Source organism: Balaenoptera physalus (genome assembly GCF_965194825.1).
Source record: "Balaenoptera physalus genome assembly, chromosome: 4".
NCBI lineage: Eukaryota > Metazoa > Chordata > Mammalia > Artiodactyla > Balaenopteridae > Balaenoptera > Balaenoptera physalus.
The window spans coordinates 59975594-59992390 of NC_138891.1; the positions used below are offsets into that span (position 1 = coordinate 59975594).

The 16797-nt window shown below is 34.2% G+C and overlaps 1 protein-coding gene across 2 annotated transcripts in view; it reads right to left on the reverse strand.

Moving 5' to 3' along the window:
* Positions 1-16797, reverse strand: part of CCDC39 (coiled-coil domain 39 molecular ruler complex subunit) — a 48015-nt gene that overhangs the window by 22651 nt on the left and 8567 nt on the right. The window contains exons 4-12 of one of the 2 annotated variants that reach the window (XM_082461383.1): positions 15633-15791; positions 14780-14872; positions 14556-14684; positions 11805-11996; positions 9112-9215; positions 8655-8787; positions 5376-5570; positions 4123-4287; positions 1456-1593 (exon numbers count right to left, since the gene is read on the reverse strand). In XM_082461383.1, coding sequence (XP_082317509.1) covers positions 1456-1593; positions 4123-4287; positions 5376-5570; positions 8655-8787; positions 9112-9215; positions 11805-11996; positions 14556-14684; positions 14780-14872; positions 15633-15791 — 1308 coding nt within the window. The remainder of the gene's footprint in view (positions 1-1455; positions 1594-4122; positions 4288-5375; positions 5571-8654; positions 8788-9111; positions 9216-11804; positions 11997-14555; positions 14685-14779; positions 14873-15632; positions 15792-16797) is intronic. The other variant, XM_082461384.1, reaches the window with a different exon arrangement.

The following is a 16797-nucleotide window of genomic DNA, read 5'->3' on the forward strand; positions in this document are numbered from 1 at the left end:
TTTAAAACAGTTCAGTCATGAGTAGAGTGCTGACACAAGATCACACTAACAGATCAATTTGCAGAATAGAAAGCCCAGAAAAAACACTCCAGAATATAAGATTTTACTAATTCAAAACAAAGCTTGTTAGCTGGAGAAAACATTAGATCCCCATATCTCATATGTACCAAAAATAAATGCCAGATGAATGAAAGAACTTAATGTAAGAGATTAAACCAGTGCAGCCACTAGAAATAGTAAATATTTGTTTGATTTTTAGTGTGTTGAAAAAGTTTCTAAGCATAAAAATTATACAGGGAAAAACACTTAAACATATAATGTTAAAAAAAAAGTTTTTATGTCAAAAAAAACTGAATAGAAATTTAAAGACAATGGGACAAATATTTATGAGTTAATATTTATGAGTTAATATTTTAACATACGAAGATCTTTTGCCAAGCATTTTAAAAATATAAACCACCTGGGGACTTCCCTGGTGGCGCAGTGGATAAGACTCCATGCTCCCAATGCAGGGGGCCCGGGTTCAATCCCTCGTCAGGGAACTAGATCCCACATGCATGCCACAACTAAGAGTTCGCATGCCACAACTAAGGAGCCCACGAGCCACAACTAAGGAGCCTGCCTGCCGCCACTAAGACCCAGCACAACCAAATAAATAAATAAACATATAAACCTCCTAATGGAAATATGGACAAGAAAATGAACTAGAAATCCAAAAGAAAAATTATGGAACATAACAATATAAAAAAATGTTTAAACATTTTAATTGAAACATAAATATTTTAAATTTTATGTTTAAACATAAAATGTTTTAAAATGTCACCAATTTCTAAAGTACAGACTAAAAACAATGAGATACCATGTTTGCCCATCAAATTAACAATAATTTTATGAATTATATTATCCAGCCCTGGTGGTGGTGAGTAAAATAGAATGCTTACACACTGCTGGTAGGAGTATTAATTGAACCCTCTAGAAGGCAATTTGGCTTGAAAATAGTTTCAAGACACCAAAAATATTCATTCTTTTTGAACCATAATTATACAGCTAGAAATTTATCCTAAGGAGCTACATGAACAACTGTACAACGAAATATGTGCACAGTACATGATAGCACCATTTAGAATAGCCAAACACTAGAAACAAATACATATCCAAAAATAGGAGATGGTTAAATAAATTATGGTAACTTCATGCAATGGACTGTAGGAAGCCTTTAAAGATAATTAATGTTTAGGAGACATGTGCGATATACTTTTAAATTTTTGAATACAATATATAAAGCCAATTTTCTTTAAAAGACTGAAAGAACATAATATACTGTAACACTGTTTATCTTCTGTACAGTGATTATAGTGACTTATTTTCTTTATAATTTGGTATTTAAAATTTTTCTACAATTAGCATGAAAATATGTGGTTTTTAGTATTATATATACATATGATTTTATTGCACCTGTTTCAAAGCTTTGGCTTTATTAAGTTCTTTCTCTGATCTGTCATTGAAGAGGTTTAGTTCATTTATTTTGGTCATGAGGGACTGTTTTTCATCACGATTTTTACTATTTGACTTCTTGATAAAGTAAAGATCATTCTGTAAAGAGGAAAAAAAGTACGTAAATACATATTTTAAATAACAATATTAAATACATACTACTAAACATGACTTACATTAAACTATATGCTCCATTAAATATTTATAATAATATAATATAAATCTCACTCTTCATGCTCTTATGTCTCTAATAGAATATACATGGATATTCACATAGAAGCATTTTCATTTTTATTATCTATTGATGTTTGGGTTCAGTTTGAGTTCAATAATTCTAGGAAATATTATGTATGATTACAGTTCAAACTGAATTATTAGGTGGTTGCCATTTACGGGGAGAAATGGGAGGGTGGAGTTCAAGCTTTGGTTAAATACATGGTTCACCTTCTGGAGTTCATTATTTGATTCAACCCAAGTCTCAGAAGGTAAAAACATTAACAGTCTGAGAAAGCATAGGGTCTTGGTTAACTACAAGCTCTGGAATCAGACAGCCTTAATTATACATTAGCCATCCAACCCCAGTGGGCAGCATACTCTTCCTCAGTTTCCTCGTTTCCAAAATGGAGATGATAACAATGCCTACCTACCTGGGTTGTTGTGAGGGTTAAAGAATTTACTGTCAAAGGATATGTGCAACAATGTTTGACACATGGAAATGTCTATTATTATTATTAGTATTACATATATAATCACATACTGCTGGAGAGAAAAACGCTAGATAAGATCTAATTCCACTGAATGAATAAATGGGTCATACATACTCAGAGATTAGTTTTCTAGCTTTATACCAGTTTGTATCCTCCCTCCCACTCAGAACCAGAACAAGGTTTGTTCCCTTTGTCCCCCTTAGTCCCTCTTAGGGGACATAAAGCAAAAAGTTTCTATTGCCAAGATCTGTCTCCCTTCTCTCTCTCTCCTCCTCTGTCCCTTCCTTCCTCCCTCCCCTGCCCTTCTCACTGCCTGTATTTCTCTGAACTATCAGGACTTAAGACTGAAGCAAGACATTAAGAATTTTTTTTCACATAAAGATGTGATTTCATAAAATTAACTTTTAGAATGAAATTTTTAATTTAAGGCAGTTTTCAACCAGAAGAAATTTGTCTCTACTATTCAAAATAAGAGATGGAGTGGCATGGGAAAGAGAATGCAGAATGACTTTACAATCTAATGCTACTATTGAGAAGAGAAAACCTTCATTAGAAGGTTAACTAGCTTTAATATCTTTAAAAATTCACTTGCATTTCTATTAATTTGTTTACCTCTCTGTCAAAACCAGCTGGGATAGGCATAAGTACTAGCCTACTGCATAATGGACAGAGCCCCAGGGTAGCTAAAAGGGAGAACACTAGAACCATCCTCACACAGGAAAACAGACACAATTCAGGCTAGGGTCAAAAAACATGTCCAGATACAAATGTCACCCTCCTATTATTCTGTAGCACTAATATTCTCATATTCTATGTAATTAAAACAATACCATTTATTGAGTACCTACTAAAAGCACTGTGTTAAGACATACATTGCTTCTAATTCTCCCAAATGCCCTTAAATAATATTAAATATTGTTTTCCATTTTAAAATGAGTAAACGAGGACTCAGAAAAGTTAAAATAGCAGTTAGTGGTGTAACCTTGACATTCAAAACCGGTTCTGCTCTTTTCCACTAAACCAAGGAAACAGTCTTTTAAAAATTTAATCAGGCTACAAACCACTCCAAACCAATATTTTGTCATGTTAATTTTTTTTCCCCCTAATTTAAAAAAGTAGTAGCTCCCTTTCACCTTTGTAGCCCTTAAGGAATTCAGGCCAATTCTTCTTAAAACCACTAGAGGACACTCATCACTAGCCTTTCCAGCTGTTTAACATTTAAAACCTTTGGAGTTCTCCCCCTATTCAGGTCCATGTTTTCACTCCTTCACTCTTACTTCCCAGTTAAACTTTAACATAGGTTTTATATTACATAGGTTCCCCTAACACAGGTTTTATATTACCATAAACATTAGAGTACCTAAAGATGAAGAACATTTTTACCATATTAACAAAATTGAGTCATCTGAAATATGTAACTAAGTAAATATTTGAATAACAATAGATGACCCACAAAAGAGCAGCTTCTTTTAGATGCCACTTCAGAGATAAAAAGCAATCAAGTTATTATGGCAGATATATAATAGAAAACTGGAATTTATCAATTTTTTAAATCATGTACTATTTAAGACTATTTTTAAGTCACATGGACCACGGATCAAATCCTAGCTGTAATCATGGACAAGTTACTTAATCTGTAAAACAAAGTATTAATATCTTCATCACAAGACATTTATAAGAATTAAATGAAATAAAATACTAAAGGCATATACTTAGCATACAGTAAATGCATAATCAATGGTAATGTTACATTCTCATAGTCAGTATAGAAATATAAGCATTAGCTCATACATTTGTTATATATATGGGATGGGTAGCTTGGCAATTATCCTATCCAAAGTCAAGTCTTAGGAACATGTTGACTTAAAACAAAATGATGACTAGGATATTTGAAGTATAAAAAGTATTTTAGCTAAGTTACATGAAGCTTCTTGATCTGTGTTTCCAAAAGGTTAAATGTAGATTTTTTCTCTTCCAATGTCTTTTGAAGTTCAACAGTTTTTGCTTCAAGGGTTTGTTTTTCTTCTGAGTTAATTTCTCCCTTTAACCTTGACATTCGGCGTTCCACTTGTTGAATGTAGAAATCCTGTTACAGGTTTTAAAGATAAGTTAGTAAGGAGAAACAGTTAAAACCATTTCTATAAATGCAAAAACATTGTAAATACTTTCTTATGAATTTGGCCTGATGTCACCATTTACTAAAGTCACTTTCACCCTTCAGTGATTTATAGGATGAAATCTTTCTTACTGTAAGGGGAGAAAGAGCAAACTATTCTTCAACAACCAGAGTATGTGATAGTAACACAGAACTAATCTTCTGAAAATATAATAAAGCAGCTAGGTGGTCATTTATCATACTCCCATGATGGAACATCAGTAAATCCACTGGATTTACATGGACATGGATTTTTTGAGGGTGCATTTTCTAAGGAGTACAAAAAAAGAGTCACAAATTGTTAGCCATGAAAGTCTCAAATATGATGAACTTCTAAAGAATTATTTTGAAAATTATACTTTAGCATCTGTAATTTTGAGAAACTAAGAACATATTAGATGGGGAAATTAAGATGTAGAGAGGGAGGACATTAAGAAATTAACATGAGACAGAATATATAAATAGAACAAAAAAGGAAAAAATTTAAAAATATTTTTTCATCCAGGGGTGGGGGTGGGGATGGGGACGCCGATGTTTGCACAACATACAGTCTTAGGGGTTTGGGGGGTTTTTTTGTTTGTCTGTTTGGTCACGCTGTGTGGCATGCAGGATCTTAGTGCCCTGACCAGGGATTGAACCTGGACCTCCTGCAGTGGAAGCATGGAGTCTTAACCGTTGGACTGACAGGGAATTCCCAACATACAGTTTTTCTAGGTTTCAGACATCCCATTCCTTGTTTTGTTTTACTCCAGGTCCAGTTGCTCCAGGTTCCTTTAAAGCATGGTCTCCCTCACTAGAGCTGTCGATCCTCTTCTCCATTTATTTCAGATCAAGAAAAAAATAGCTTTTAAGGCCCCCTCACCCTTCACTGACCTAACATGATATCCCATCTTCAGCATCTGTCTATCCCCCCACCCCAAGAGTTCTTAGAAATCTTTGTTTTCTTAGGATACTGCAGTATCTTGACCATCACAATTATAACAAATCAATATGAAGACATTCGTAAGAGTAACATCTACCTGACTGTACATAATTTCTTGCTGCTGTAAGGTTTCAAAGTCCAGTTTATGTAACTGATGGTTGAGGTGCTTTAGAGAAGAACGGGTTCCTTCAATTTCAGATACAACAGCTTTTTCTTTCATTGTCTCAGTCTGTAATTCCTGAACTTTCTTAAATAGCACATCCTTCACTATGTTCAACTTAACTTCTACTTCCTGATAATAAGAATAACAATGATTAATGAAATATAATACCTTGTAATGTTTTATTGCATGAATATTATAATTGGGGGGTCATAAATGAACCCTCATTTTAGCCCTTAAGAATATAAAGCCCTTCCCACAGTTTCAACAAATCCCCAACATTGCTTGTAGTCTACTCTAGTCTAGTAGACTAGATAGTAGTTTTCTATTCCTGTGTCATGACCTTGATCTGTCATCTTAATTCTATCCTATGTCACCTTAGCCTTAGAACTTGACCATTCCACTGGTTTCCTTAGAACATAAAATATACTGAAGACACACAGCTTCTAAGCTCATAAAGTTTACTAAAGTCTTGAGAGTGTTAAGGGAAGAAATCTCCCACCTTCTTTTTGGCACTATCCAGTGGTGAGCAGATAAATGTTTAACCATCAGCTTTCTAGTAGATGGGAGGTTACGGGGAAGAGGCTGATTTCTATGATTATTTTATTCCCACTATGGCCAATTTCAAGCTACTAACATGATTCCTCTAAATGCAGAGCTAGGAAGAGATATGCCATAGCAGACCATTATGCAGTATATCTACTAGACGGATATAACAGATGTTAATAGTCTTAAGTAACCTTAAAAGCATAGATAACAGTAAAATGCAGTAAAATAATTTGGAAGTGATATGTGCTGAGTACATATTACTTTTATTTTTAATATAATTTATTTAATTGTAAGTCTATATAATTTGATTTTTAATAGTAGCTATGTTTAGCAGCTGACGTAAACAATTCCAGAAAATTTAACTATCAGCTCTTGTGAGCTGGTGAGCGCTGGCCCCAACACACTACTGGCACTATCACTATCCCTTACTCACACCTTGCCTGCAGTTGACTTCCCTACATGTGCAGCCCTCTAGGAAATAGAAACCAGTACCCCATTCCCACTTCTCCTTTCTCAGGAGGCAGGTCCGTCTTGATCTCACAGTGTCACATCAATGTATTCTAGGTTTCAAACAGATCTCCTATACCAAGATCTATTGAAAGCTCTCATTTTAAAATGTTGAAATAATTTCCCTCTGTGCTCTTATACCCAGATAAGCATATTTCCCTTTGGCATCCAATGAACCTCAATATGAAACAAAAGAAGTCTGACTGGCACATTTAAATTTTCACAAATCAAGAAATATAATCTGATATAACCTTATAAAATACATTATTTTTCATATAATAGACAATTTTCACTGGGTTTAAGACCTTCTGAGACTGCTTGGCAGAGTTTTAAAGTCAGTGCTTGGTGGTGAATAACACAGCAAAATATATAGAGTTGAGATTTTTTTCAAACAAACAAAAACCCCCAATAACTACAAAAACCAAGATTATGAACCCAGCCCTGCTACAGCACAATCAGTACACATGCTGCCAATCTTACTGTTTTCTAATTCAGCTAATTTATTTAAAAATATCACTAGTTTTTAATTATGTCTTCACAAGGTGTATTTCATATAAACTTCACAGTCTTTACAGACTTCTAATAAGTTCTAATACTACCTCGTTCCATGTACTACAGAAAATCATGCTCTTAGGGGGAAAAAAACCCACAACTTTTTTTTTTTAATAATGTTGTATGATTTGGACTCAAATGCCACTCAAGTCAAGATTGTTGCATGACTTCACTACTCAGGAATTTTAAACATACAACAGCACACTGAGGAAGCTGGATTCTATCCAAATATAAATGAAACCATGCTTGATATAAGCCTCAGCAAATGGGGTATTTTACCACCACCTTCAGCTACCCCTCCTCTTCCCCCATCAAAAAAGAGAGTAAAAGCAGAAAGTAGTGCCTACAGTGATAGGTCACACAAATCATTTTGAAGTTTTCAAAGAGGGAACGGTGAACCAGCCTTTTCCAGTTCCTCAAAAATCGGCTTTAATTCTACCAGAATGCCAAAGAGGTTAAGGTAGAAGGGGTATGCCAGTGAAGTTAGTAAAAGTGTTAGCATTTAAAAGCCTGTTTACCAATAAATGGTGCCAGACTGGAAGAGGTTAAAGAGATAGCAGATGATGAAGAAATACATGCAATGAACGTAGACCACTGGGGGGAACTTGATCACAAACAAACAAAAAAGATGATAATCAGGTGGAAATAAGTTGTAAAACACGGGCATTTTTCAAGATGCATTTGCAATATAAGAACATATATACAGGGACTTCCCTGGTGGCGCAGTGGTTAAGAATCCACCTGCCAGTGCAGGGACACATGGGTTTGATCCCTGGTCCGGGAAGATCCCACATGCTGTGGAGCAACTAAGCCTGTGCACCACAACTACTGAGCCTGTGCTCTAGAGCCCACGAGCCACAACTACTGCAGCCCGTGTGCCTAGAGCCCGTGCTCCACAGCAAGAGAAGCCACTGCAATCAGAAACCCGAGCACCGCAACGAAGAGTAGCCCCTGCTCGCAGCAACTAGAGAAAGCCCGCGTGCAGCAACAAAGACCCAATGCAGCCAAAAAAACAAAAACAAAAACATGTATACGAATGGCATACAGGGACAGGGACACAGTAGGCATTGAGAAGACATGGAATTTAAGATAGAAGGGCTGTATCTTTAAAAGAAGACAAAGTTAAATGCTGAAAGTGAAGCAAATGGAGAATTATGAGCTGAAGATAAAAAGAGGTCCAACAACTCAACAATCTAATTACAAATGCAATCACCCCAGAAATCAGAGCCTCTTAGAAGACCTCCTTCCTCTGATCTCAAGAGTCTAATTTATTCACTATTGCTAAATTTGCTGTGATTTTTTTTTTAATTTATTTATTTTTGGCTGCGTTGGGTCTTCTTTGTAGTGCACAGGCTTCTCATTGCAGTGGCTTCTCTTGCTGCAGAGCACCGGCTCTAGGTACGCAAGCTTCAGTAGTTGTGGCTCACGGGCTCTAGAGCGCAGGCTCAGTAGTTGTGGCACACGGGCTTAGCTGCTTCACGGCACGTGGGATTTTCCCGGACCAGGGCTCGAACCCGTGTTCCCTGAATTGGTAGGCGGATTCTTAACCGCTGTGCCACCAGGGAAGCCCTGCTGTGATTTTTTTTAAAAAACCGAAACTAAACTTACTTTCGCACCTCTTTCTTCTTCCCTTAGCATGTCTTCCAAGTTGGTAGCTTTCTCCTCTACAGACGTAGTTTTCTCAGTTATCTGCTTTAATTTTTCTCTTACAATCTGATTATGATTTTTAATTTTGTGTAACCTATAGAGAATTTATAAGGAAAAAATAGAAAACATGTCTAAAAGATATTTAATGCAAACAAATAAGGAAGAGTTTATCCTAAGATTTCTTCATATAACTTGAAAGTTTCTTTTGCCATAAATCTTTTTATTACCAATGTGTATTTAATAAACCATAAAAATATTGCTCCTAAGCCTTTGTACTGAAAAACCCAGGAAAATTTTTTTAAGTTTAATAATTTAGTAGTTATAATTTTACAGTTATTTAAACAAAAAATCAAATATTCAATAATTTTTCTAGAAATAGTCAAAAACTATAAACATATTTAAATACCTTTTTTCTTACCTTGTTGTTTCTTCATTAATGTCCTTCTTTATTTTGGAAATATTTTTCCTCAGAGCTTCTAAATCACTGGAACTTCTATTCACAGTGGCTTTTAAAGAATCCAGCTATTTATTAGTTAACAGAGAGAAATTATATATTTACTCTATATCTTATAAATTAACATCATTTCTGAGAAGTTCTACTATGAACACATTAATTTCTAACCTACATCACAACCACAAACATAATAACCATGTTGCTGTAATACATACTTAACAATTTTTCTTTTTGATCTGATATTAAATTTTAAATAACTTGCAAATCCTGGCATATTACAGAGACCTACATATATGAGTTAAAAGTGCATAGAACAAAAGCTTCACAACATTGTATTTGGCAATGATTTCTTCGATATGACACCAGAGGCACAGGCAACAAAAGAAAAAGTAGACAAATTGGACTTCGTTAAATTAAAAACTTTTGTACAACAAAAACAATAACAACAGAGCAAAACGGCAACCCAAAGAATGGGAGAAAATATTTGCAAATTATATATCTGATAAGGGATTAATATCCAGAATATATAGAGAACTTCTAAAACTCAACAACAACAACAACAAAAACACAGCCTGACTCAAAAATGGGCAAAGACCTTGAATAGATATTTCTCTAAAGAAGAGATGCAAAAGGCAAATAGCACATGAAAAGACATTCAACATCATTAATCATTAGGGAAATGCAAATCAAAACTACAGTGAAATACTACCTCACACCAATTAATATAGCTACTATCAAAAAACCCCAAAATAACAAGTATGGACAAGGACGTGGAGAAATTGGAACCCTTGTGCACTGTTAGTGGGAATGTAAAATGGTACAGCCACTGTGGAAAACAGTATGGCAGTTCCTCAAGTAATTAAAAATATAATTACAATATGATCAGCAATTCTGAAATAATTGTTCACCCATGTTCACAGCAGCATTATTCATAATAGCTAAAACATGGAAGCAACCCAAGGCCATTGACAGATGAATGGATAAGCAAAATGTGGTATATACACACAATAGAATACTATTCAGCCTTAAAAAGGAACAAAATTTTGACATATACTATAACAGGGATGACCCTTGAGGACATTATGCTAAGTAAAATAAGTGAAATAGGCCAGTCACAAAAAGACAAATACTTTATGATTGCATTTATATGAGGCACTTAGAGTAGTCAAAATCACAGAGACAGAATGTAGAATGGTGGTTTCCAGGGGCTGGGAGGAAGGGGAAATGGGAAATTATTGTTTAATGGGTACAGAGTTTCAGCTTTACAAGAAAAGAGTTATGAAGATGGGTGATGGTGATGGTTGTAAAACATTAGGAATGTATTTAATACCACTGTATACCTGAAAACAGTTAAGATGGTAAATGTGTGTTATATGTATTTCACCACAATAAAAAAATTTTGAGGAAAAAAAAAAGAAGTACTCTTATATGCTACAGCTTGTATGAGCCTTGAAAGCATTATGTAAGTAAAAATGACACAAAATGCACCATATTGTATGATGTCCAAAATAGGCAAATCATAGAGACAGAAAGTAGATCAGGAGTTGCCAGGGCCTGGTAGGAGGGGAGAAAGGAAAGTGATTGCTAATGGGTATGGGATTTCTTTTTGTAAGACAAAAATATTCTAAAATTAGATAGTGGTAATGGTTTCACAACTCTGTGAAATACTAAAAACCATTGAATTGTACACTTCAAAAGGGTGTATTTGATATGTGAATTTTATTTCAATAAGCAAATGATAAATGAATGAATACCTGCATTCTTTTCTGCAATTGGTTTAAACTTTAAAAATTTTGAGAATGAGCTATTAGCAGTGACATTTAATTTATGCAAGAAATTCACTTATTTTACTTTTTCAAGATCTTAATTATTCTCTTCAGACAGAAAAAAAATCTTTCCTTCTTTATCAAGAATATAAAGTATAACAACTTATAGAATAAAATGCTCTGCAATATTCCAATTTCCCACCCAAATAGCAGTAACTTCAGATAACATGGCCTCAAGGCACAAATTTCATAAAGATCCCTTTATTGCTAACTAAGGGGATTGCTAACTCTCCCTATGGAATAATCTAGTTGGCATGTATGCTCAAAAAAAGAAAAGAACAAAGCAGGAGAATTTTATTCTCTCTTAGTCTGTTTAAAGACATTATACCACTACATTGTCCCACTACCACACTGAAATATTTTCCCTTAACAAGGTAAGAAACTGAACTTCAGCAGGTAGTTCCACCTAGAATTTGAGAGTTAAAACCACCATACACATGTAGCCCTGGAAGGACACTTCAAGTTATCACCGATGTCAATAATTCATCTTCACATTTGCTCATTTGTCGGTTATCTTATAATTATGATTTCCAGCCTAGACCCTTCAGGAGCCTTTTGCCTTGGGTCACTTACAGAACACCATGTGTGACAGTCAAGTTGGGCACTGCACAACTCCAGGGGGAGTCCTTCACACCACCTGTGATGTGAATGACAGCCCCCTGTTGCCTTCATCCAAGCAAGGTCTCATTAGAGTATCCTAAAAGTGCCACAACATGAAGGGATGTAACAAAAAGAACTAGAAGGCAGTTTCTTAATCAAAGGAAAGGCTTTATGCTTATTTGTATAGTAATTTGTTATAAATACACAAACCAGTCTTTTTAGTTGACATACCTCATCCTTCAGCTGAATTAGATTAGTTTCATGACATTGATATTCCGTTCTACATTTTAAAACTTTACGATCAGCAACAGAAATTTTTTTCTCATACTCTGTGTTATTCCCAATCTCACTTTCCAAAAACTTGATCTTTTCCTTAACCAAATTTTCTTTTTCTCTTATTTCCTGCTTTATCTTTGCTAATGCCTAGGATTTAAAATACATGTTAAATATATATTTAATATAACAAACAAAACTAAAAGGAATTTAGTTTTTCTATAGCATTTGTTTTACCAAAACTTAAGAAAATGTTTTTTAAAGAGAGACTAATTTATATGAATAAAATAAAATATTAATATGCCACACACTAATATCTATAAGCTCATTTTTTAAAGATCTCTGTATTTTATTTCATCCATCTGGTACTTTGCTAAAGGGATGAGAAAAATGTCAATCTTTCCTCAACAAAAGGTGACATGTAAAAAAATATACCAGTATTGAATAGTTTTCACACAGAAAGATGGATTTCAATGAAATTTTCCAAGTATTTCACAAGACCAGTTTTTTTCATTTTTTGAGAATATTATTTTTGTTATTGGTTTCAGTAGGAATGTCTTCACGCAGGCTTTTTGCTAGTCTTGGGGATACAAAATAACTAGAATATACAACGTAGTGACTGAGGTATGGACAAAGTATTAATACTATGGGAGCAAAGAGATAATGAAGTCTACCCAAGAGAAATCATTAAAAGGCTTTACCTAAGAGCCTTCATTTGAATTGGGCCTAAAAAGATAAATGGGGATGCATAAATACTCTAACATGGTTAAGGTGCAGGGTGGGAGGGCGGGGATGGAATGGGGACATAATAGGAAAGGGTGGAGGCAGATGATAGGGATTAGGCTGGAAAGGTAGAGGTTAAGGCCAAATGGTGAAGAATTCAATTTTTCAATTGCCATGTTAAAAAGGGTCAGCTTTTAAGCAACATGGAATAAAGATTTTAGCGCTGGGGAGTAAAAAGATCATATGTGGTTTTTACGGGTGATTCTGATGGCAATATGTTAACTGAATTGGAGGGAGAAGCAAAATTTACCCTAAAATATATTTCTTCCAAGTTTTCTGGAATAGGGTCCCATCAAACAACTAATCCCAGGAGATTGGGTCAGGGGAGAGTATGTATTCTAAAATCAGTAAGTTTTAGAAATGCTGCATGTAATATTGTACATATTAGCATATTAAATCAATATATATCTGAGATTCACTGCATTTTAAAAAACATTTTAAATTTGTTTAATCTAGTATTCCCATCTATATAACAATTAATATTCTATAATTGTAACATTCCATATATCTACTATGTTCATTCAACCTTAGGAGGTCAAAACTTCCTAAGTTTATATGTGTCAAATGATTATTCTAGAATTTCTTGCCTTATATTAATTTTTCTACCACTTAATCAGATGCTTTAATTCCTACTTCAGCGTTCACGTTTTTTAACAGGGCAATTTATTCACAGTTAAGTTTTCATACAGGTGATGCCACAGAAATCAGAAATACCACAAATTGAGAGCCAGTTGTTAAACACTTAGAAGCATCCCAGTACCTATGGAATCACTTCTTGTTTCCCTCCCTAGTCTTTTTCAATACATACAGCCAGGAAATGTCACCCCATAAATAAGGAACCACTGAGGATATGACCAGAGAGCTACAAGCTGTGGATTCTGCCAAATCAGCAGGCTGAGTCAATTTAGCTGCAGGGTTGTATGACAATTTGATTATGGACCTGCAGTCTTAGATCTGACACATTTGATTTACACAGAGGAAGCAGTCAGGACTTGATGTTTGAAAGTAGTATGAAGCCAAGAAAGAGAAACCAACATCAGCATTAAGAAATAAGAGGAACTCATAGTTAAGATTGGGTCTCCCAAGTCCCTCCTTAGGGAGGCATAGGCCATTTTGTTGACAAAATGTTGATTACTTGCAGAAGTTTAAAATAAAGAAATCACATTTTACATATAAGTTACATATAACAAGTAAACCACATCCAGATATCAGAGTTCCAAACTCCCAGTGACCTGAGCTGCTTGCTAATGCCTTTCCATGGAGTATATTCAGAATGGAAGTTCGCCCATTTTCTCATCTGCCTTCTTTCCTCCTCAATTCTTTCTCCTTCCCAACTTTCCATCATCTTCCCATCTTCACTCACCACTATTTTACCCCTTAATAATTTCCCAAAAAAGTTCTCCTAAATTACCTCTGAAAGTAGCAAAAGATAACACTAGGTCTGTGTTTAATCAGTATGGTGTTCCTCCACTTTTGAGCTTTCACCCCATCATGGGTACCTCAGTTTCAAAAGGGAAAATTTATTGCAGTCCTTCTTTCTTGGCTATCCATGAGGCTACTTTCCCTACACCTTTGATTAGCACACAAATAGCACACATGTTAAATCCAAGGCACCTTGGACAACCATGTATAAGTCAGGGCATTGGTTTTACTGCAATAACATTATCTGTTGATCTTCTCTTGTCCCACATTTCAGAGATGTCAGGATCCAGTCTTCAGCATTATATACCATAAGTAAATAATTTTCATAAAATCTCATTTCTAAATGGATACAGGGTCAGCTTTGAAAAACATTTACCAAAACTACTGAATCCTGCTACAAAAGTGACTTTCAAATAACAGTGCAATTTACATTTGAAATGAATGAGTTAAATACAAAAGAGATAAATACAGCTGAATGTTGCAAGGACCAAACAACTACTTTACCAAGGCACAGTTATCGATGTCTCGATCTCTCTTCTGCATCTGTTCTATTGTGTTCTCCCACTGTTGAATGAGTTCTTGCCTTTCATTATGAATCTTACGAAAATCTTGGGCTGCTTTATCCAATTCTAACTGTCAAATGAAGACCAAATAATATTTCTGTGAATTTAAGTGCTTTTTAAACATCACTTTGACAATTAAGAAGTAAAAATCTTTACTAAACCAACCTGTGCACTTAGAGTCTCTGCAAGTTCATTGTCAAGTACCTTTCTTCTCTGATTACATTCCACTGTCAGTCTTTCTAATTGCAGGGTCAGTGCCTATGATGTAATTACATGCAAAAATATTCATAATTATCATTTTATTAACATAAAAGCTGTTAGCCTATCTCACATTAAGTATTATTATATTATACATATTTATTTGACATCTAAAATAACTACAAAATAATATATATATTCTTTATCTTCTAGCCCCATAGTGCTGCAATGATAACCCAATTGTTTCTAAAAAGACTTTTAATACTTTTTAAAGTAAGTTAGAAAAAAGATTAAACAATAATTTGCCATTTAAAATTATTTTAACTAATGCATGTGGTATTAATCTATTAGAAAATAGCATGTTTCATGATACTAAAATATTACCAGATTTAATTACAAGTAGATCTTTAAGTAACGGTTATAATAATATATTAAATAATCAATAGCACTATAGTCTCAAATCAGCAAAAACTATCTGTAACATTCAAACTATTACACAAAAGAAGTTAAAATACTTATACATAGTTCTACTACAAAACTTTCTTTTCTGAAATGCTTTTGAGAAACCTTCTCAATCAGGATTCTTAACCGGGAGTCCAGAGATCCCTAAATGGTCAAAGGGCTTCAGAGGATCTGTAAAACTTGCAGCAAAATTTTGTGGATATTTGAGTATAGTCATTTTTCTAGAGACAGGATAATTGGCTTTATTAGACCCAAAATGTTTAAGAACTACTTTAAAATTAGAAGTTCAATTTAGATTAAATGGTTGATATATTACAGATTCAGAGAAAATCTAACACTACGATTTATAATATCTCACCCTAATTTTATTATCATCTTGTCGTGCATACTTCTGAAGAGTGAGGGCATCACTATCTTTATGAGCCGATTCTTCCAGCCATGCCTCCAATGCTTGCTGGTCCCAGTTCATTTGACATTTCAAACCATCCAGTTTTTGAGTAGTTTTAAATATGTAATTCTAATTTCCAAAGAGAGGGGGCATGGGGAGATTACAAAACATTATTTACTGTACAAATTAAAATAAAACATAACATTACATATTACAGGACATATTTAAAAGGAAGAAAGAAATCCTGTCTCTGTCCCTGGCCAGATGTATATAAATACCATATTTAATTGTATAACTATCATACTAATATTTTAATTATTCAGTTGTGAAATAGAGGGGAGATGATTATACAAAGTTGAGAATAGTAGTTGAGCCAAAGGTTGCTTAAAAAGGCTTCAGGGTAGCTACCCTAGAGCAATCTCATTAGTCACTCCACCCAAACTACCCCAAGCTGATCCACAACCTTAATAAAAATAATGTACTTGATATGCTAACTCAAGCCCAAGACAAGTCCCCTTCAGCCCCATTTCCAATCAGATTGCTGCCTCTAAAAGACCTCTTATATAGAAATTTTGGAAGCATGTCTAATTAAAATAAATATAGTAGTTAAGCAGATAAAAATATTTCTGTCAATGTATTCATTTAACAAATCTAGGTTCACAAAAAGAAAACAGATCAATATGCAAACATATACAAATTAATATGATATGTATGCATATGTATACATACATGTATACATATAGAGAGATACAGATATATACATTTCCATAAGTATATGTATATGTAAAGATAAGAATTGAATTTGGAAAGAGCTCCCAGCCACGTAACTAAAAACTAAGAAAGAGAAAAATAGGTTACAGTAGCTTAATATTAGAATCACCAGCTGATAATATGAAAAGTAAAAATTTTGACTGAAAAATGAAATTCAAAATTACAAGTGACTTTTTTAATGTAGCTTTTAAAAATGTAGCACTTATAAATTATGCCTAGTGTGGTATATAACAGGCAGCCGGCATGGTACTTTGCACATAGTAAGGCTCAATGACTATTTGGTAAATGAATATTGAGAAAATAAATGTAACATTCTATCACTGTTGATTCAAATTACAGCTCCACGTGAGTTTCATTGTCCAAA